This window comes from Macrobrachium rosenbergii, chromosome 11 (genome assembly GCF_040412425.1).
Source record: "Macrobrachium rosenbergii isolate ZJJX-2024 chromosome 11, ASM4041242v1, whole genome shotgun sequence".
Classification (NCBI taxonomy): Eukaryota; Metazoa; Arthropoda; class Malacostraca; order Decapoda; family Palaemonidae; genus Macrobrachium; species Macrobrachium rosenbergii.
The window spans coordinates 41304361-41327028 of NC_089751.1; the positions used below are offsets into that span (position 1 = coordinate 41304361).

General features: G+C 35.3%; 1 protein-coding gene across 26 annotated transcripts in view; it reads left to right on the forward strand.

Moving 5' to 3' along the window:
• HDAC4 (histone deacetylase 4) overlaps nucleotides 1–22668 on the forward strand; it is a 441670-nt gene that overhangs the window by 353291 nt on the left and 65711 nt on the right. For 20 of the 26 annotated variants that reach the window (XM_067111667.1, XM_067111673.1, XM_067111665.1 and 17 more), the window contains 4 exons: nucleotides 5762–5827; nucleotides 10839–10969; nucleotides 11443–11550; nucleotides 19825–19914. In XM_067111667.1, coding sequence (XP_066967768.1) covers nucleotides 5762–5827; nucleotides 10839–10969; nucleotides 11443–11550; nucleotides 19825–19914 — 395 coding nt within the window. The remainder of the gene's footprint in view (nucleotides 1–5761; nucleotides 5828–10838; nucleotides 10970–11442; nucleotides 11551–19824; nucleotides 19915–22668) is intronic. The other 6 variants (XM_067111678.1, XM_067111670.1, XM_067111674.1 and 3 more) reach the window with 1 other exon arrangement.

Consider the following 22668-nt stretch of genomic DNA (forward strand, 5'->3'; position numbering starts at 1 on the left):
TGTATTTTAACTCTTACTTTTATTTAGTCCTCCATAAGGCTCTTATACATATTTAGTCATCCGTAAGACTCTTGTGAGTCAAGGCCTATCTAGTCTGGTGTTCCTCGGCAGTAGTCTTCCGAGACCTTTCCAGTCTTTGCTGTTATCACGACTGTTGTTTTCGAAAGGTATACAATCCAGTATTGTTGATGGTGTTTCTTCCATGTCGGTAATTAGGTCCATTCAGATTCGAAATAGCCTTAGCACAGGTCTAGAACGTTTCAGTAATTTGGGTTTTGAGTGTGAAGTTCGAGAAAACTAAAACACTAGGCGTTATTTTTTCAGAGCCGTTTTTATAAATCATAAGACATCCGGTATCTGTAGATAATAGAATTTGTGCTACTTGGTTCGTTTCTCTTGTTTGACCATTATTGGAATGCTATTCTCCTGTTTGAATGTGATCATCCTCCAGGTATGTTTATCGAATATGCAACGTTATTTAAAGTGTGGGTTTCTTTTTAAGAGTTTGATGATTTGACTTCTTTTTTAAGTTCCGCTTCAACAGAGAACTTCCTTCGGTGCCTTTAGTTAAAGTAATACCTAAGAACTTGTGTCTGCTCCTTGCGTTGCGTCAGAATCTACGGTCAACTTAGATGACAAGCTGCTCCACAGTAAATCTGTGGATTTGTCTTAATGGCATCATCATTGATGCTAATTGATCGTTAGTTGAAGAGAGGCTGTTGATACTATATTCAGGCGTCACACGCGATTCCTTTAGTGTTTACTTATGTTACTCTATATGCATGCAAATTATTTATTACCTGGATCGTTTTATATCAGCTGTTTTCTTCCTTTTATTTTTCTATCGCCAGCGTGTCTTCGTTTCTGTGGAAGTTCGTTCGAATGGCAAATTCGTGACTTTCTAGGTATTTCCCATAAAAATTTCCGCTCATTTTCAATAATAGTAATAATAATAATAATAATGTTTTTGAAAGAAGAATGAGTAAAAATTATGCTGTCGCTGAGTAATTTCAAATGATCTAGGGTTGTTGCCATTTACTCTTGATTAATGATTAATGAATACCTAAGAAGAGAAGAGTTTAAATTTTACCTGGAATCGTTGGAGTTTTTAGTCTTTGAGGGATTTTAAAAGATTTTTGTTAGAGTACTGGAAGTGATGTAATTTAACATTAGTTGTAGATTATTCTGCATAGTTTTACAGTGCAGGCAATTTCATTCTAAAGCGACTTACGGTGTTTTGACTGTAAATAATTCAAGAAGGTAAATAATTTTTTTCTTGCGAGAGAAATCATTTTTCCCTTCGAGAGGAAAGAATCAAGTGTTGTTTGTTGCGTAAAATGGAAAGCTATTGTCATTTGGACATATGCTTTATTGGTTTATTCATAATACAATCTGGCGTTACACGTAAGGGGTCGACGAAGCTGACAAAGTCTCTGTTGCCTCTCTTAAAAATTGAAGTTATTGCATAGTTTTGACTTAAGGAATTTTTCGAATTTATAAACCTTAAATACTTCTATCTTAAAGTATTGAGGTGTATGGAAACTAATGTTTGCAATCCTTAGAGACTTGGGCTTTCAGTGCATATGTAGTTATTTGTTATTTATTCAGGTCCAAAAATCTTACATTTTTTTTTATTTGTTGAATGAGTATTTTAGTTACAACAGACCAAAAATGCTCCACACAGTTGTATTACAGAGAGAGAGAGAGAGAGAGAGAGAGAGAGAGAGAGAGAGAGAGAGAGAGAGAGAGAGAGAGTAGGGAGGGGTGAGGAGGAACTTGCGTGCTTTTATTACCGTTTAAAGTCACATCAAATGACTTTAGCTTCTACTGTTCATAATCGCCCTAGTTTATGAAAGACTTGTGGTCTATTAACTACTAACCGTCTCAATGGACAATACTCCACATTTCATGTGGTGGACTTCATCTTGTGCTTGTTGTAAGGATGCATGTTGCCATGATTTGTTGTATTGAAAGATTCCAATGCGGACGGAAAAGGGGCTGTTTGGAATTATTTATGCTGCCATGATGTTTTCTAAGAAATACCTGTTATTATTTGGAAAACGATATAATGCATATGTGCATGATTCTGCTCTTTCATATCCACCTGCACTAGAAGTGGCAGATATTGTTTTGCTTGAATATTGTTGTTAAACATTTAACATGAAAACTGGCTCCCGATTTAGATGATCTTTGATGTAAAATTATAACTCCGTTTCACTGCACAAACTTTGTAGAGAATAGCGACACAATTTAATCTCTGAAAGCTTCACTTTATTTGGATTATAGTTTCTTGCACAATGACGTCAGGAGCAGAGCTGCAAGAGCATCCTGGCCGGTTGACGTCATATACCTCCCAGTGACGTCACAACATAGCATCGGCCTAATTATGATGATAACTATTATTATTTGTCTTCTGACTACATGACTTATATAGTCTTGAGATATAGTCTTGAGTAGACAGAGGGGTGGGGAAGAGGAGGAGGTTGATGACTGAGTCCGATTGCTTAAGAATGAACGGAGATTATCTTTAGGCTTTGTAAGTAGGTCGTAGGATGGACTATGTACATACAGTTACTAGGGTTGCGTCTCTCACACCGTCACTGGAAGGTTATTGGGAAGATATTGGAAATTTATTATCTATCTACAGCAGTTTTTTCCTTGTATCACAGTATTCGTTGAGGTTTTTGCTTATAGATGAAGTTTGAATGTGATTAGATCTAGAGTATGTATAATGTTAGAGAGATATAGAGAGGATAGAGAAAGAATATGCTTACCGTGTAAGAACCATCCGAAAGAATATGACGTTTATGCTTAGGGAAGGGGTGGGCAAGTTTCGCCATATTAAAGAGGTGGAGGGACGGGAGAGGTAGGGGTTGGGTTTGGGTGGTATGAAGTCAAAACCGGTTTCAAGACGAGTAGTCTCAATCTTCGTCCAGCCGCGATGGGGAGTAGAGTAATTATGGGTGGGGAGGGCCAGGGAGTATAGAATGACATCCATCCTCCACAGAAATAAATAAATATAAATATGTTGATCATTGCTTCCTCGCATGACCATTAAGTGTTCACCGTAGGTTGCTTCTCGCTAAAAGTAACTCTCTCTCTCTCTCTCTCTCTCTCTCTCTCTCTCATCAGGGCTCACAATCGAGGAGCCCCAGATTCGATCTACTGTGAGGAAGGAACGGTATGGGAGCGGTTCCCTTGGATCCGGTGCATAATGAAGTTTGTATCTGGTTATTAGTCGATTGTTGGGGGTTGCCGAAGCGGATGGAAGCAAAGAAATAAGAACAGTTACAGGAAATAAGAATAGTTACAAATGTGAATTATCAGTAAACAGTCAAAAGAACATCTTCATAACGCAATGAAAACCAACATCATCGATTGGATAATCATCGTTTGACCTGAGTGATGAAACCATTTTCCAGTTATACGTTAGAAATGTTTCTCTCTCTCTCTCTCTCTCTCTCTCTCTCTCTCTCTCTCTCTCTCATGCCCACAAAGAATGGAAGAGAATATCTGTTTTATGTTTTCCTATTTTTTCGCTGCTATAACCTGAAGGCAGCTTTGTGAAGAATGACGCACGTAGTTTTTTTTTTTTTTTCTCGCGCGCATTCGTATGAGAGAGAGAAAGAGAGAGAGCGCACGCGCGTTTGTGTGTATGAGAGAGAGAGAGAGAGAGAGAGGGAGGGAGAGAGAGTTTTGTAATCGGAGACGACGTCGTAGAGAAAGATTGGATTGACGTCATTGATACTCGGGCAGATGTTGCACTTTGTGTCACAGTTCACTTTGCTGCCTCAATGTGCTCTCGCAGAAGATGACTGGGAAAGGCGGGGATACCGTTTCAGTTGCAGTCGTCTTTTAACTGTATCCTGGGCTTGTATCTCCTCATGCGCTCGTGGCTTTGGTAGCATTATTTATGCACAGGTAATTTTATAGCATAGTAAGTTGTATGGATAACAAGTTATCCCTAATGGGTATATATGGGAGGTTAACACCTATTAGAGCCATACTCTGGAAGGGGAGAACACTTATAAATGGAATGTGCACGCACTCAGCCACATGCAAGCACAAATACCTATATATCTGTATATCTATATCATCTATCTATCTATCTATATGTATATAGCTTTATCTTTCAAAATATTTAGGTCTCTGTGTATATGTGTACGTATGTGTGTATATATATGTGTGTGTGTTTGTGTGCGTGTGTATGTATGTGTATGTGTATATATATATATATATATATATATATATATATATATATGCAGATATATACTATATATATTCATATAACTGTCTGCAGATATATACATGTTTGTAACTGTCTGCTTATGTTTGTAAGCATGTTTTTCACATATATATACATATATATATATATATATATATATATATATATATATATATATATATATATATATATATATATATATATATATATATACAATATGTATAAATAAATGGTATACTATTCATTTGTGGGATAACGATTTGAGATTTGCAGCTGCTGGATCATTGGAGTTTTTACTTAATTTTCAGACTGTAAATAGAAAATGTCCATACGTAATGCTGAAGGGAGATATTGATAGCTACACTAAGATCGTCTGTTACCCAAAGGTGTCGTAGTGTTTCCTGTGATGTAGCCCTAATTGTATATGATTATTTAATTATTTTATTGCTTTGCTGTTTTGGCAGTAACATTTTAATTGTTAGGTGTCATGAAATTATTCCATACATGCTTATATTTATATATATATATATATATATATATATATATATATATATATATATATATATATGAAGTACAAATGTCGCAATATCAAATTCACGCTACCTCGGGAATATCCCCGATGGGGGATTATCACCGAAGGGGAATTTATAAGTGATAAATGGATTGCCAGCCTACTGCCGGGTCGCTATCTTGATAGCTCAGTGGTAGAACGTCGACTGGAGTTGCTGGATAAGTATCTGTGACGAGGGATCGCGACCCGGCAGTACCAATCCATTTATCACTTATAAATTCCCCATCGGGGATATTCACGAGGTAGCATGAATTTGATATTAAGCGACATTTGTAGCTTCATGATTGCATATAAATCACAGTGATAAAAAATTTCATATATATATAATATATATATATACCTACATATATGTATATATATACATATATGAAATATAAGAAATCACAAAAGTAAGCACGTGATTTTGTTTATTAGCTGAAGCCAATGGGAAAGTTCAGAATGAAACGACAGAGTGCCAAGTACTTTTGTGTATTTTAACACGAAAGTAGTTGGCACTCTGTCGTTTCATTTTGAACTTTCCCAGTGGCTTCAGCTATATATATATATATATATATATATATATATATATATATATATATATATATATATATATATATATATATATATATACGTGTGTGTGTGTATATATATAATGTGTGTGTGTGTATATATATATACATATATATATATATATATATATATATATATATATATATATATATATATATATATATATATATATATATAGATAGATAGATAGATATATATATATATATATATATATATTATATATATATATATATATATATATATATATATATATATATATATATATATTATATATATATATATATATATATATATATATATATATATATATATATTTTACTGTATATGTTCTCCATAACTATAACTATTATAAAAAAATAGTAGCATTAAATTCTCAGATGACAAGTGTAACCTTTTTTTTTTTCTTTCTTTTCCAGATAAAATATCTTCGTCTCACGTTATGGAAATAAATGCTTCATATGCTACCCCGTTGGTTAAAAAAGGTGAGTCTGACTTTCCTAACTGTTTGACATTTCGCGTATCAGTCTTGGAAGAATGAGATCGACATTGAAGAGTGCTGTAATTTCAGTTTCACTTCCAACTCATTATTGACACACGCTGTTCTGGCTCAGATTTTTATTCATGCTTACCTTATTCGTTTCGCGATTTGGACTTTGCATGGCTTCGAAAGTCATGAAAACAACAATGATCCTCCAGTGGGACTTCAAACACGTCTCGGCCAAAGGGCTCTCCTTCCCCCCCCCCCACACTTGAGCAAAAAAGAAAATAATAAATGAATGAATAAATGAGTCCTACAGTCCGTTCTAGCCAGAGAAAAAAAACAATTGATTGAAAATATATTATTTCATTGTAGCTGAGGTTGATGTTTATTGGACTTGTTTTAGTCAATTTCCAACTGAATCGCGTCATACTTGTTAATGGCAAAAATATAAGAAAAAAGATTAAGCCAAAACTCTCGTTAATAATCCAAAATATTCTGATCAGGTTTTATATATATGTGAATGATACATTTATCCGAACCTAGTTCTTCATAGGCTCCTGTTATTATAGAAAGCAGAAGTTTGCATCATCCATCCCCGCTATAGTGTCTCCAGGAAGTGTCTAACAGTACTCGTAAATTTTTCAAGTATGTCCATAGATGGAAGGAATTGATAAACTCTCTCTCTCTCTCTCTCTCTCTCTCTCTCTCTCTCTCTCTCTCTCTCTCTCTCTCTCTCTCTCTCTCTCTAACCATAATTGCAATAAGAATACTCATTAAAATGTGTTGCCAAGTTAGAGTAGACAAAGAGAGAGTTCATTGCGATACTGTATTGATTGATTATAGTGAGAAATTGTTGGTACTTGTAAAGTAGCAAGAATAAGAGTACTGGTAGGAAAAGAATAAGTTTACCAAGAGAACAAGAATAAGTTTACTGGTATAAAAAGAAGCTAGGTGGTGATTTGATGAATGATAGACTGGAATAATGAAAGTAGTTGAATCATGTACGAACCTTTGAGTGATGATCAGAAAGATTACGAAATAAGAGTAAGTTTGTTGTTGAGAAATTATTCGTTAGTCACTGTCTTGGTGTTCAGATAATTTCAGAGAAAAACTAATTAAAGTGTTTATTTGTTTATTTGGTAAAAGGCATTTGAATCGATCAGGCTTATAACGGAGAAGAAAATAGATATAAAAAGGCAGGTTCTGCATGAGAAGAATATTTGAAAATTATATACGTATCATCAAACGCAGACTGTATATTAACATTTGACATTTGGCACACGTGCTCTTTCGTTTTTCATCTCCTGAAAAAAAAAAACTGAGATCCCTGCAAAAGAGCCTGGTTCGTGTGCGAGGTTCCATTCATTTTCCAATAATATCATATCTCCAATGACTCCATTATTATCCGGTGCTTTCTTTACCTTGATTATTACATTTAGTTCTTCTCCATTTTCTGTTATGTCACTCAGATTATCCCATTCGTATTAACAGCCTCAGAAAATGTTCCGCCCAGTGTTGTCTGTCTTCTTCTAATGTTATTAATTCAGTGTATGGGCTGGAGTACTTAGCACATTCTGTCAACTGTTTTTAATTGCATACCAGTTCTCATCCGATATCCGAGGCCTCCCTTTGTTGTCTCATATTTCAGCAGCTGGATATGCATTACTTTGGTTAAAACAGACCTCAATGACTGTGCGATTAGACATTCATTTAGGAAAACCTCTCTATGTTTATCTTGAAGAAGCGTTTATATTAAACCCAGTACTCTGTCAACATATCTTTTGGGCGTTTTCAATTTCAGCTTTAGTGTTACAAGGACAAGCTGGTGATCACTGTCGACATTTCTATAATTATAAGCATTCCTCTGCGTTCTTTCGATTAATGTTTGTTTTGTTTCTGTGACTGCCATTTGGAGTTGTCCAAAGCTGTTTACGAATGTCGTTTTGCTGAGAAAGAGGAATTCCAGTGACTAGGTTATTACGCAGTACAAAACCTAATAAATTCCACCAAATTTTCGTTTGCAATCTCCTCAAGGTCCTCCTTGCCGCATTTGCTTCTACCAACGTTTGCATTCATATCACTAACAACAATTCTATCTCATTCTGGTATTCCATCTATAATATTTTGAGTATTTTTTCTTTCACTATTTCAACTCGGATTTCTTCATAGAGCTCATTTATTTGTGCATAGCACACTTAAAATACTCACATAGTACCTCTTAGATTTAGATCCTACTAGTTAACCTAAAGCTTATTCCCCCTCTATGCTCTCTGCTAATTCCATAACAATATCTGTTCCTCTTATTTATGTCATGAACAATATTCATTTGCTGTCTTGTCCTTTCAACGCTAATATTTTCGGTTCATTACCATTGCCTAAGCAACATCCGAATGATTTCCAATTGATCAGCAGACTTTACTCGTTCCATATTATTTCAAGAGCAACATCTAGGTGATGTCAGTGCATATGGGCTTAGATTTATTGTTAGCATGAAGTCTTTATCCGCCTCAAGTACTTAACCTGTCATAGTCAGGGAAAGACGCTAAGTATACATGTGACCACTTTATCTGCTTATAAAACCCTCAAGTGCTGTTATGAGAGTTTCTGGTAATAGCAACCGGGTACGAAAAGTACGGACGGGGGGTACGAAAATTTATCACATGAGATTTACTGCTGGTGTTTATGGTAGCTGGGGCTACTTATGATGGCTCGGGGCTACAGGGAAAGCATTTTGTATCGTGTAACTCTCCAAGAAACGAGGAACAACCGAGATTGCATACAACAACCTTTGGTTCATGAAATTAGTGAATGCTATTGGTGATCCGGCCATGTTGGAAGTCGAATATTATTTTTATGCCTCCTTGCGTAAGTTGTGCGAGGCAAAACATTGGCGTAGGGTGTGTGTGGGGTTGGTATTAGGAGGGCACATTGTGTGTGTGTGTGTGTGTGTGTGTGTGTGTTTTTATGTTCGTATGTGGGTGTGTGCTCAGAAGAGAGAAGGGCGGGGAGGGTGTAGTTGCGGTAGACATTAACTCGTGAATAAGTTGCCAGTGGATATAAAACCAGTAATCACCTCAGTAGTAGAAACCAAATGGTTAACCTTAATAAAAGTGTACTGTTTGATAAGGCTTCTATCCTTTATATCTTATCGTCCCTTGTGCGGTATATATACACTGATAATATATATACAATTTAACTGTACTCTTGTGTAGTGCTGTTGAGTGCAGAGGCCGATAGGGATCTTTTGTTTGATTATTTATTTCTTTATTTGAATGATTCAGGCCAGCGTAAAAGGTGACAAAACGATCTTAAACCAGTGTTGTCAGAAGATATAATCAAGCATGGTGAAAGTTAACATTTCCCGTGTGAGCAGTGGTTTGTTGGTAAGAGATTTTTCGAAGTTTTCGTCATCATCGTCTGTCTACTTTGTGAAGTAAATTTGACTGATATAGATAATTTTATTGTCTGCTTATACCTCTTCTTGTAAGAGCGAGGTTGCAAGGATTTTTTTTTTATTTATAATGGCTTATAGTCATTGTGTAACTAAAATGCGGGTTGTTTCCCCGTAGAGTCAGGTAGATTGTTAATATCATAATTTTGATTACAACCCATTTTTATGGTTGATTGATAGCGTTGTTTTCGTTTGTACTTTCGTCATATACTATTAATTTTTTATATTAATATAAAACCTTTTCTTGCGAGGAAGCTATTTAGTGCAATTCTTTGTTTAAGATTTTGGAGACATTTTTACAGATGAGACAAATATATCATTCAAGAATTTTGACGCAGGTGTTGTGACACAATTGATTAATTAGTTCATTTTATTCTACAGTATTGGGAATGACATTAAAAAGTAGCTTTGAAATGGTGTACTTATATTTTTTCCGACATTAATTTGTTTGCTGATATATACTTGTTTGTGAGAGTCTTCATTCCACATAGTTCTTCTATTTTAGGCTAACTTTGAATGATAGAAATAAGTATCTGGGGGGTCATCTATATATATTCATCGCTAAGTTTTCAGTATAATTGAAACAAGCTTTTCACATTTCTGTGTCAGCTTTTACATTTTAATGGACTCCTTTCAACAGGAAGCCTAGGAATTGTATAGAATTGTATACTGGACCCAATTTCTGTGTTATCAGTGAGCCAGGAACTTTTTAAGTAGTCCTATAGTATGTTACCTATGAACCAGATAGTTTTGAAGGGACGTTCTTTCAATAACTTTTAAAGAGTTTTAGGTTTGCGAATTTCTGTTTTTAGTCACTTAATTACGTGTCATCATAATTTGTTGAGTTACAAATTAGCCTTAGTTCATATGAATTATTAATCTCAGTTTCACCTAATTGTCCTTTAAAAATATACTTATCGCTAATTAATATGATTGATAAATTATTTCACGTTTCGTTTGAAATCGTTTTTACTTTCTAATTTCATCACAGCGCGAAACTAATTACACTTTAAAATGTGAGCAATGATTCTCAATGTTCTGAATATTAAAGTTGTCGCAAATAATCATTATACGACATTCGATAAATGTAACAAGGCTTTAATCGCTAATTAGCCCTACAAATTAGCCATCTAAAACGCTTCAGGTGACAGTTGATTTAAATGATATACCAACGACTGCTCCTTCCTATGTAATATAAGCCAGCCTTGTTCACTCACCAGTTATTAAATAGTGATTAATGCTCCATTTAAAAAAAGTACTTATGCAATATATCTTTATGAAATAATATGAAAAAATGTAAGCTTTTCTCTTGAGTAATTGAGCTCATCCACTGTTAATTAACACACAAAATTTTCTTTAATTATAGCAAAAATATTACTTTATCATTAAATAATATAATTCACCGAATACTTTATCATCAAATAATATAATTCATCTATTGGCAACTAACATAAAATGTAAAAGTGAAACAGTCGCACAGATACTAGTTTTGATTTAACTAACGTAATTCTGTTCTTTCCTCCTACCCCGTCTCTGGAACGCCCACGGAACTCCCTTGCAGAGGTGAGCAGCCCGCCTCTGGGTTCGCCTCACCTGGGTTCGCCTCAGCTGCCGCCTTGTTCCACCACCGAAATCCACAACATGGCCAACGATGCAGTCACGGCGGATTCCTTCCAGCAGCGAATCCTTCAGGTAAGATGGTCCCCCCTCCTTTTTTTCTACACCTGCTGGGGTATAATTAACAGAGACATTTGTTTATATGGTCAGCCGTAAAAATTTTGCTTTGTCCAATGTATGTAACAAATATACCGGTGCAAATGGTATCTTTTTCATTTATATATGTACATATTTTTACATTGTTTGGTCTTGCTTTGCTTATGGAATTAATGCAGATAGCTCAGTAAATGGTAATACTTCAGCTGCGGACGTTATTATGCCAATGTTGATGTAAGTAGTTCCAGAGACCAAGTTAATTTAGGGTAGGTCTTTTCTTCTTTTGATAGTAGTTCTCAGTTCCCGAAAATTAGGGGAATTCTTTAATTATTTATGTAATTTTAATGACGTGGACAACTAATCTACCCTCATAATGAATGCACAGTCATCCTGTGTGAAATGTTGACAGCGTTTGAATTAACATCACTGTATTTTTGTTTTTGCCTTGACAGCTCAAACAAGAACAACAAAAACAACAACAGATGCTGCTGCACCAGTACCAACAACAGCAACAGCAGCTGGCTGAACAGCACGAAAAGCAGCTGCAACAGCATATAATGGTATGGTTTAAGTATAATAGTTTTTCGTTTGTTGATACTTTGTGAGAAGTCTAGGTTCTCCTTGACAAGTATGTCTTTGACTCTTTACGGCATTGAATCATCCTCATCATTTTTTTAAGCTATGTATAATACGATTTCATACATGTGTGTTTTCGCTGATATGCCTGATGAGTCTAAAAATCAATGGAAACGCTTTTAAATCCATTTGGTAATTATTGTTTATATTCTTAGGTATATATGTAAGTATATAGTTTAGATTTCGACACTACTTCTTTAAGCTTGATAACCTAACTTCATACTAGAGCAAGAACACCTCCCAAAGTTTGGAACATTTTCATCACCGTGACAGATAATCTTTTGATTTCCACCTTCAGCCAAGAACAAAATAACGAAGGAGATATTTTGGCAATTGAAATATTGCACCGGAACTCCATTTGGAAATTCTTTGGTGGCTTATTCCTTTCCTAGTCTTATTAACAGGACAAAAGGCTCTCCGGAACGTTTAAGATTGAAATGTGTTCCAGATTTTGGAAATGGTACTATACTTTCAATAAAGAATATCAAATACAGATACAGGTATGGTTTAACGCAACGTTTTCTGTGACCGTGTCATTGTCAACAAGTATTTATAAGTAGTTTTTAAAATGTGCATTATACAAAAAGACATCCTTCCATGTTTTACCACTTTTTTGTGGGGAAATTGTACATGACTCAGTAATTGTACAAATACTGTTTCCCCTACACTTTACGGCTACTTCCTTTTAATATTTTAGAAAATTTGTAAGGTTGCGAAGGACTATGGTAATTTTTCATGATATCCATAACACCTTCTGGCGAAATTTTGAACATATCTGATGGTCTTTAAATATATTTTTGTGATCTAAATACGTTTTCAATGCCTTTTAACACTCTGATGACCTTCTAATGCATTTTGATAAACTTCGAACGCGATGTGGTAACTTTTTACAGTTTATAAAGTCTAGAAGTTTGTACTTCTGTTAAGAAATTTTTTCTGCACTTAAAAGGGCTTCTGTATTAGAGCCCACTGCATATTATATTTCATATCTTTTATTTTTCCTTAAATTTGGGATTTTGATATATATATTTATTATATATATATTATATATATATATATATATATATATATGTATGTATGTATGTATGTATGTATGTATATACACACACAAATCTATCACTTACACAGTTGCTCTGTGCATTAATACAGTTAATAACAGGACCTCTTTTAAACTGGATGGTATCTAGGGGATATATTTATTCCAGAAAAGTTACAAGTTTTCCAGGACTAACAGTCCTCATCGTCTGGTAGCTACCAGACGATGAGGACCGTTAGTCCTGGAAAGCTTGTAACTTTTTTTGAGTAAATATCTCCGCTAAATACCATCCATTAATATATGTATGTATGTATGTATGTATTTATGCATATATATGTATTATATATATATACATTTATATTTATGTATGTATGTATGTATGTATGTATGGTATATGCGTGCTTATGTCCGTGTCTAGTCTACGCGAGATTTAATACGAAAGTGCATTATCTAGGTGTACTGTATATATGACTTCGTGTAAAATAAAAAAAGAACAATTGTGTCCAACTTATCATATCTCCTTATCATGTAAAGATAAACAATTTCTTGCTGTTCTCTTTATGAATGGCTTGACAGTTGGCAGCTGCTGTAACTTAATCCAAGATAAGGATTAATATAAAGGCCTCACCTTTTGTAGAGGACCAGTGTGCGGTAAAATAAAAACATTGTCATGACTTGCTAGACTGAAGGGTTAATTGTTAACGCTCAACTTTTAAGGTAGAAAATGTCTGCGAAGAGTCAGAATAAACTGCTGTAGAACATTAGAACTTGGAAGAATAAAATGTTTGTGGGACAGTTAGACAAGACTTTATTTTCAGTTATTGTTGATTGTTTAGACCTAATAATGACACGAAACTTGGAACTGAAAATCCGTAATTTGTAGTAGACGTCAAAGCGCACGGCTCTGGTATTAATAAACGTTTGAGCTTGTAAGATATTAATGCACCTAGAATTGGGGCTTTAAAAATGAAAACGGTTCGTAATGTCAGACTAGGACAAGTTTACAAGTGTGGTGTATTATGATTAAGCTGATGTAAATGTGAGGACTTGTTAAAGCTTTTGTGGTTGTAGGGCGAACATTTCAAGGTTCGGTTGAGGACCGATACGCTTGTAAGATTTGTATCGACTGTGTGGCGTGGAAAACTTCAGGGCTTTTGGAGCCGTTCAGTCTTGACGATTTTCGAGGTTTTATCCCGCTCTTCTTTTAAAGGATTTGTGTAAGCACCTCGGTGCCTGCTCTGCCGTTATTTTTACCATTTTTACTCATTTTTGTATCTCAGTCTCTACCCCTTGTTACTCCCCGTTCTAGATGAACATTAATTGTAAATGCACGAGAGAAGAATAATTAAGAGCCATCAGTAAAAGAAAGGTGGGTATTTAGGTCCTGCTTTGCTTTAGACTTGCCATGCCATTTCCACGTGCTATCTCCACTGCATAAAAGACTGTCTTATGTCCACTGATGTTGTAAAAGTGCTGCTGTCTGTCTTTTCCTTCTGCCGATGAGGCTTCGTAGCAACGAGAGGCTCTAAAAATCTTAATCAGCTGTTATCATTTGACTAAATCGCTGAGTCGACGGCAGTTAGCTACTTATACTGCGACTCCTGAAAGGTCCTAAGTGTTCAGCATACCTGTGAAACGACCAAAGAAAGGACTTGTAACTCACCCCTCTCAGCATTTCAGTAATCCTTCGTTTTAACCCACCCAAAAATTGCACTCGAGTATAGATCAACCTGCATTATGCACAGATTCTGGATTAGGAAGCCAAAGTTTCTAGCCAAGATCTTGCAGCTTCCAGTGTCGTGAGTGAGAGCTGCGGTACTTAGTCTCTTTCATGGTGAGTTCAAACCACGGCCCATGAAATTTCTCCTCAAATTTCAACCTTCCCTGCCCTTTATCCTCAGTTATTTAAACTTAAACACTTTCTGAGACCCGGTATAAAAATCCAAATGCTTCCATGAAATAAGTTATCGGAACAATGAAACTTATCAAGCATAGATTCCTTAAGTCTTCCGATACTGGTGAATCGAAGCTCGATAAAATATAAAGAGTTCCAGGGAGGAACGTTTCAAACTTCAGAACAAGTTTCATGAAAAAGTACAAACAGGATTATCTATAATTATTCATTGCTGTGTTTTTTACGTTGAGTTACTAGTGTGAAAACTATCGTAACATTGTTGGTTGAATGGCTGAAATATGTACAATATTCAAAGGTCATTAGTCAAGCCAGGTTTAGATTATAATGATCTTCAGATAGTCTAAGAAGCAAAGCGGGTATATTGAACCTGCGCAGGTTTTCCTTCTGTTATGATGCTTTCAGAGTTGCAAGTATTTATTGTCAGTAAATTTTGTGTAGCTAGAATTTCTTCTAGGAAGAAAGCAATGGCCTGTCTTCTTGCCTATCAGCAGTTCCATGGGATCAAAGCCTGAATGCAATCGTAAAATGTTTAATCTAACTTTTGGCTCATTTTTTCATTCATAGTCTGCTTAAGGCAGTTCTGCTGTCATTCTACCAATTACCGCCTTCATGGCTTTTTCTTTTTAATTTGAGAGGTAGAGTTGCAGAAGGTTCATCTCTGTCTTAAAACCAACAGAACTTATGTTGGGCCTTTTTGCTTCCTTTCCATCTGCAGTGAGGTGTTGGCAGTGAAGTTGCCCAAGCGTCTTGATTTATTTTCTCCTTGTTCTAAATACTTATATGTATTGACCTGTTTAATCATCCTTTTCATCGGCATGTTCCCAAGAACAGTCAACTTCGTCGGCCCTTCTGATCAGTTTCCTTATGAATCTCATTGACAGATAGTCTTTTAGACTGTCTCTAAAGTAGATTCTATAAGAAAAGACCTACAGATGGTTTTCCTTATTCCACATTTATCTGCTCATCCTCCTCCCAAAATGAGTTCCAAACAAACTGTTCTGAGACTGATGTTTATTGAGTTTGACAGCCGCTTAAACGTAAAACTTGTTGTTCTAAAACTCTGGTATTTATTGAATTTAAAAGCTGCTGTTCCCTAAACGTCATGTTTATTATGTCTTGATATGTTTTTCCGAAACTTAAACTTTAACTGAGCTGGAAAGTTACTCTCCGAAATCCTGTTTGTACTTTTTCATGAAACTTGTTCTAAAGTTTGAAACGTTCCTCTCTGGAACTCTTTATATTTTATCGAGCTTCGATTCACCAGTATCGGAAGACGTAAGGAATCTATGCTTGATAAGTTGCATTGTTCCGATAACTTATTTCATGGAAGCATTTGGATTTTTATACCGGGTCTCAGAAAGTGTTTTAAGTTTGCGGTAAATGTCAGTGACATAAGGTTACATTGACTATATCATGCCTCAGGTTTTATGAAATAGGTCATTTGTTGCAATATGAATCCGCTGCTGGTACAAGTAGGATGAAATGTCAAGAAAATTATATTTTCAGTTATTTTAATGAAGAGAACATAACTTATTTGAAGAGCTGAAGTTGCCGAGGAGAATAACTGAGTAATTGGAATTACATGTAGAAAATAAAGCAGGTAGATTAAACTGTCCGGAAGAGTCCTTATTGTAGGAATTGCCAAAAGGTAAAGCACCCATCCAAGGCAAAGATAGTAATAAGGCATAAATTGGATAATTATTGATTTATTGATGTAATGATATGAACACGTGTTGCAATATTTGTGCCCAGTTCATTAACTTTGAGCTCTCTCATTTGCTAAAACATACGTTGTTAAGACGATAAACAGTACTGACACATTTTTGTTCAAGTCATAACATTCACGTAATTCACAAGTAGGATAAAAAAAAATCTCGAGGAGTTCCGGGTGTCGTGAGCAGGTGTCTTCAGCCTTCCGAGCGGTGCGGCATCTCGCGTTTCACGGTTTTAATCCCTGTGTGCATGTTGGGTAAGTTGCCAGGAATATGTGATCGCAGCTGGGGTTTAAGTAATAGCTATTTTCGAGAGCCTTTGTTTCTGGTTAATAGGACGACACAGAAATAATTACATGGTGTAATTACTATCTTGAGAGTAGTTTCTAAGGCGTTTATTCACCTGTTGACTCTCTCTCTCTCTCTCTCTCTCTCTCTCTCTCTCTCTCTCTCTCTCTCTCTCTCTCTCTCTCTCTCTCTCATACCTATATATATATATATATATATATATATATATATATATATATATATATATATATATATATATATATATATATATATATATAAGGGCCTCTGTGCATTTATGACACTCATGTCTTTCAGTGCTTTGTCTTCCCCAAATCTCCGCTCATTTCCAGCCTCACTATTCATAGTTCTTGTCTAAGGGTTTTCCAACTCCTCGGGTGCCCGCGGGAATCCAGGGTTTTTGCAAAGGACATGTTGGTCATCTGAGCAGCGATTTTATGCAGCGTTTGGACTAAAAGCTATTTGGATGTATGAACAGCAGGAAATCAGCACATCATGCCCATCCGTTGACAGGGGATGGGACCACCAACTGTATATCAGTAAATGCGTGCAGAAAACTGGAACGCTAATAATATATATATATATATATATATATATATATATATATATATATATATATATATATATATATATATATATATATATATATATATATATATGTGTGTGTGTATGTATGTATATATATATATATATATATATATATATATATATATATATATATATATATATATATTTATTTATATGTGTGTATGTATGTATATATAATTCATGCATTTGCAGTAAGGTTTCCACTGTTTTTAATTATCTAGGCTAAGCATGTGCCAGGGAAGTTTATTCACATTTTTATTTCGAAGCACTTTCAATAACTTTTAAAATAATTATTTTCCTTGCCTTTTTTACAGTATTCAAAACTTTTGGTAATGGAAATCCGTAGTTATTGCGACGAAAAGCATGTAGAATGTTAATCTTAAGTAAGGAAATCTTATTCTTTCTGCCGAGATTTAGGTAAACCTGCGTTTATTGTTTCCTTTATGGTTTAGAGCAGCCCTTCTCTTCTGCCTTCTGTTTCCTTTTACTTTTTTCCTCTGACCTGTGCTAGAAAGAGGGCATTACGTTGCCCATTCCATTGACCCCTAGGGTTTAATAAAGATGTTCCTCTTAATGCCTCGATCCCGTCTAGTCATTAAACAAAAACGTTGAATGGGTCCCAACCCAAACGACGACTATACTATCTATAGTAAAATAATAGTGAGATTCTCCTTCGAATTTACATTCCCGACATTACTCAGCTCGAGGTGCCTTTGTGTCCAGCGACTGTTACTTGGCGATACGTGAACAGGATGACCGGCCGAGTCACCCGCGCTCCATTCTGTCTCCCAGGACGAGAGGGAGGGACACTTGACGTCACGTGCTGTCTGGCAATTGGGTGAATGACAGAGGGTTATTCAGGACTCGTGAGGGCAGGTCCTTAAATGACGCATCCTAGAGTGAGCCACAGCAGGAGGCGGAGGAGGAGGAGGAGGGTTACATGGGAAAGGACTTACGCAGGTTGGAGGAGGTGGTGTCCTCGGGGGGGAAGTCATGGCCTTGGCTTGGTGTTTTGGTAAGGGAGGGAGGGAGGGGGGGAGGTGTTACTATGAGTAATATTAGGTGAAATAAGAGAGAACAAGGAGGTCTAGGAAGATCAGGGGTGACTCACCTTTGTTATTTCCATTTTTTTTTCTTGTGGGGGGGAATCAACTGTACTTTAGATACGGATAGGAGGAGGGATGATGCGCGTTTGTTTTCATATATTCAAGGGAATTGCTGTTTATTGCCCTTAAAATGAGCGTGCTGTTGCATCTCTGCATTTCTTTCTCGCACATCTGTAGAACCAACACAATATCCCTTTATTGCAGAGGGAATTGCAGGCGGGTGTTGCTCTTGGTGAACATTTTATATATGTTCCCATTGTGTTGTCAGTATTTGGGTGTTTTCCCGGTAGTTTTAAGTCCTTCTTACGTATTATGAGATCATAAACATTTGTCTGGAATTTATTAACGGTTATCCTTCAAGGAAAACGTTTAGGATTATCCATTTGCCGATGCGACGCCAGTTTATTGCGAAAGTCAGTAATTACTGTTTTAGTGTGCAGATGAAGTTTTTTTCGGCTTTAGATAAGTAATGGAAAATAATTGTACACGGTACCGAAGTGAAATTTCGGGAACGTAAGTAGAGTCACACAATTTAAGTGATGTACGTAAAATGGAGACTTTATTGAAAAAATTACTTTTTCATTTGATTACTACCATTAAGTCACAGCACAGAAAAAGGAAATTATGTGTAATATTTTTGGCAACATTCACATATTCAATATCCCCTTAGTTATGAAATGCTATAACACACACACATATAATTATATATATGTATGTGTGTATGTATATGTATATATATATATATATATATATATATATATATATATATATATATATATATATATATATATAGTTAGCTGAGTACAGATTTTATTTCAAAACTGCATTGCCTAAGTACACTTATGAGTTTCTTTTGCAATTAGACAGGCACATTATATTAATGTCATTTTTATTCTTTGGGTTTTTTCTCTTATGTGGAAACTCTTGAGAAGAAAATATGTATATATTTTGTTTTATTTTCTAGACATGTAGTTGACGCAGCCGTAGGTAAAATTCATGTGAAAACTGAACTTTATAAACATTTTAATATTTTTTCAAAACCCATAAATTTCCTTTATTGTACTTATGCCTTTGTAAATGACATGCTCTGTGTATTGAACAATGTTTCTAAAGTGAAGAAGACTTCATTTTTTTATAAACCCGTAACTCATAAAATTTATGAATCTTTAAAAATGTTCTGAGACAAGTACATTTGCAAAATAACAGAAAGATTTAATGTCACATGTCGGTGGAGGTACACCTTGCTTACAAATTATTTTATTTTTTTCCTGTTGTACTTTCCAGTGAAACTTTTATCCGTGCTTGTCTGATGTTGATGTATGAATGTGATTAAGTTTTATTTGCCTTTTTCCTATTTTCTAAGGATGTGACGAAAACTGGGTGGGGTGGGACTTGGTAAACTTGTGGACGTTGTATTTTTTCTGGAATAAAAAATCAAGATTGAGAGAGTGATGTTTGTGGTGTTAAGTGTGGATAAGTACGTGTGGTCTCTAGCCTTTGGTCTCTAGCTTGGACTTCTCTCTCCTTGCCCACAGCTTCAACAAAGTCTGCTGTATCACCAATTTCAACAGGAGCATCAGAGACTCCTGGAACAACAACAAAACGAGCTCCAAACGCACCTCAAGGTCAGTTGCTTTTCGTGACACCAAACAACCACCATAGTGCCCCCTCTAAGAGATCAAAAGATAATAAGAACAAACAAAACCGAGAGAGACAAGAGAAAGAAAATGGAATCACAAACCAGACAGAAAACGGGAGTGTGGGATATCTGATAATACTTCGAGACATCCTGATCGCTTTTATTTTTCTCTCTGTTGTTCTGTTATTACTTTTCTTGTTTTCTCTATCGCTGGGTAATGTTTGTTGTAGCATGTATACCGTATATTAGACTTCTAACCATCGTTTGACCCCCGTTTTAGTCCTGAATTGCCATTTGTTTTGCTCCACATTTTATCTTCTATACCTCCTAGCCGTCCCAAATCAGTCCTACAGTTTTCCTTATTTTGTTTTTTCAAGAGATGCACAAGGTAATATTAGTATGTATGATTCAGGATCAGTGATATTACGAGAAATTCGACTTTTGCTGTAGCGGAGTCGTAGGGAAGTTGAAATACACGCTGTAAAGGATTTCTTTACCATTTGTAGGGTTATTATTTTACACTTTCAACATGCTAAAAAGATTAGCAATACTTTGTAATGGCCATTTTTACCCCTCCTCAATGAAGAAAGATCTCCCAAATTCAACGTGTGATTCATGACAGATGTTTTCAATTGGCACGGGAGCATGGTCGGTCCAGTTTTCTGTGTTTTTTGCATCGTCCTTCTAGAGGCACTGCCCGAGCCCTTCGAAAAGAGCACGAAGGAAACTGTAGCTTTTTCATCTCCAGTCCCACTCTCCCTTCCCCTGAAACAAATGCCAGTTGAGCTTTTACAAGTAGCCAGGAGGTTTATGTGTGAGAAGGTTATAGAGAATGTGGTTCTTTGCATTGGTACATGGGCAGATCCAGCAAGCGTATATCCTAGTGTACTACTGCTTAGGCCTATTCGTATGCTTGAAATTGGATGCTTTACTTGTCCCTGTTTCTGATTAATAAAAGTGACTTTGAGATGGCTAATGAACGTAAGTAGTGCAGGAATGTAGTTCTAATCAATTAGATTGGTGTTCGAGTGTTTGCGTTATACTAATGACCTTTTACTTTTGTAATTTGTTGATAACAAGGGGTTGTTGAGCTTGTTAACCCGTTCATTACTGAAGCGAGCTAATTAGTGTGTGTTATTGATACCGTCTGGATGCAGGTTATCACTTAAGTATTTGGCAACTGCTGCATTGTGCTTCTATGTGGGTTTTGCAATTTGAATGGAGCGGGCGAAGAATTCCCCAAATGCTTCGCTGTATTGGACTGTGATTGCTTGTAATGTTGGTAATTTGATGCAAACATAAATGTGGGTATGCATATATATATATATATATATATATATATATATATATATATATATATATATATATATATATATATATATATATATATATATATATATATATATATATATATATATATAATGTAATTTCTACGAATATATGTATGTACGTATTCTGATACAATATATGTATATACAGTATGTAAGATAGATTGTGTATGCATGTGTTTCTTGCGCTCACCATATACATCATTTTGACGTAGGAAGTGTAAAAACGAAAGAAAAAGATGAAAGTTTGAATTTTGTATTAGAGTTTTGCTGCTTTTGCACCTCTGATTAGTTCTGTTTATTTCGTTTAATTGTTCGAATTTTGTTTATCCATTGCTGCTTGCAAGTCTGCTTCATTTTTTGTCCGTTATTTTTGTGTTTTCTGTTTGTTTTTGTTGTATTTTTTTGTGATGAAGATAAATGATGATTGTTCATTCGCATTGTAGTGTTAGCCTTTGTTACTCTTAATTTTGTTTTACTCTTAGTTTAGTTATTATTAATGATTTTGTTATATTTATAATTTTTGTCAGTATTTTTTTTATTTCATAAGTATTTCATAAATTAATGGCATTATTTTTTTTTATTCCGTATACGGCTGTTGAATTAAAAGCAGGTAAATGAACGCAGCTTATTGATCTTGTTCCGACTCGGAAAGTAGTTTAAAAAAAGTCTCGCAAAGAGTGATGACAAAAACGGACAATTTAAGCATAATAATTTCATGCCGGAAGTGGTGAGCGCAGCCATCACTGTTCACCCTGAAGTAAGTACACACTTCAAAACTCCCAGCTTCGTGTGATGTTAGAATTTAAGTCATAATTCTAAATATTTTAAGCCGTATTCTCGAGTTTATGTGCATACTTTTTTTTCCCCTTATGCGCTTTTGATCGTAAAGCGCGCTTTGTTGCTGCTATTTTATAGTGGTTGGTTATTTATTTATTTATTTATTTATTTATTTATTTATTTAAGTTATGTGTTTATTATAATCATATTCATGCAATACCAGCTTTAAACTATTGGGAAAGCGAAGTGAACTCAAGGAACGACACTTTGAACACTTGGTCTTTTGTTCGATCTACCTGAAAATGAATGATATCAAGTGCACATCTGCATTTGCATAATTTCTTATAGGATTGGATGGTGAACCGAAATCTTAGGTTTTGTTGTCCATTCGATAAACAAAAAGTATTTTGCATATACGTAGTAGACTGTTAGGTTTCTCATGGTAACATCCGCGATGGTACATTTCACGCTTAAGTTGGGGCAGATTAACTCAAAGTGATTGTAGGTCAAGTTAGGTCAGAAAGTTTTTTTTTTTTTTTTTTTTGTGGCGTGAGAGGTTAGCACATCATTCTCAGTTTTTTTTTTTTTTTTTTACCGTAGTCAAGAGTGAAGAGTGCAAGTAAAATGAGTGT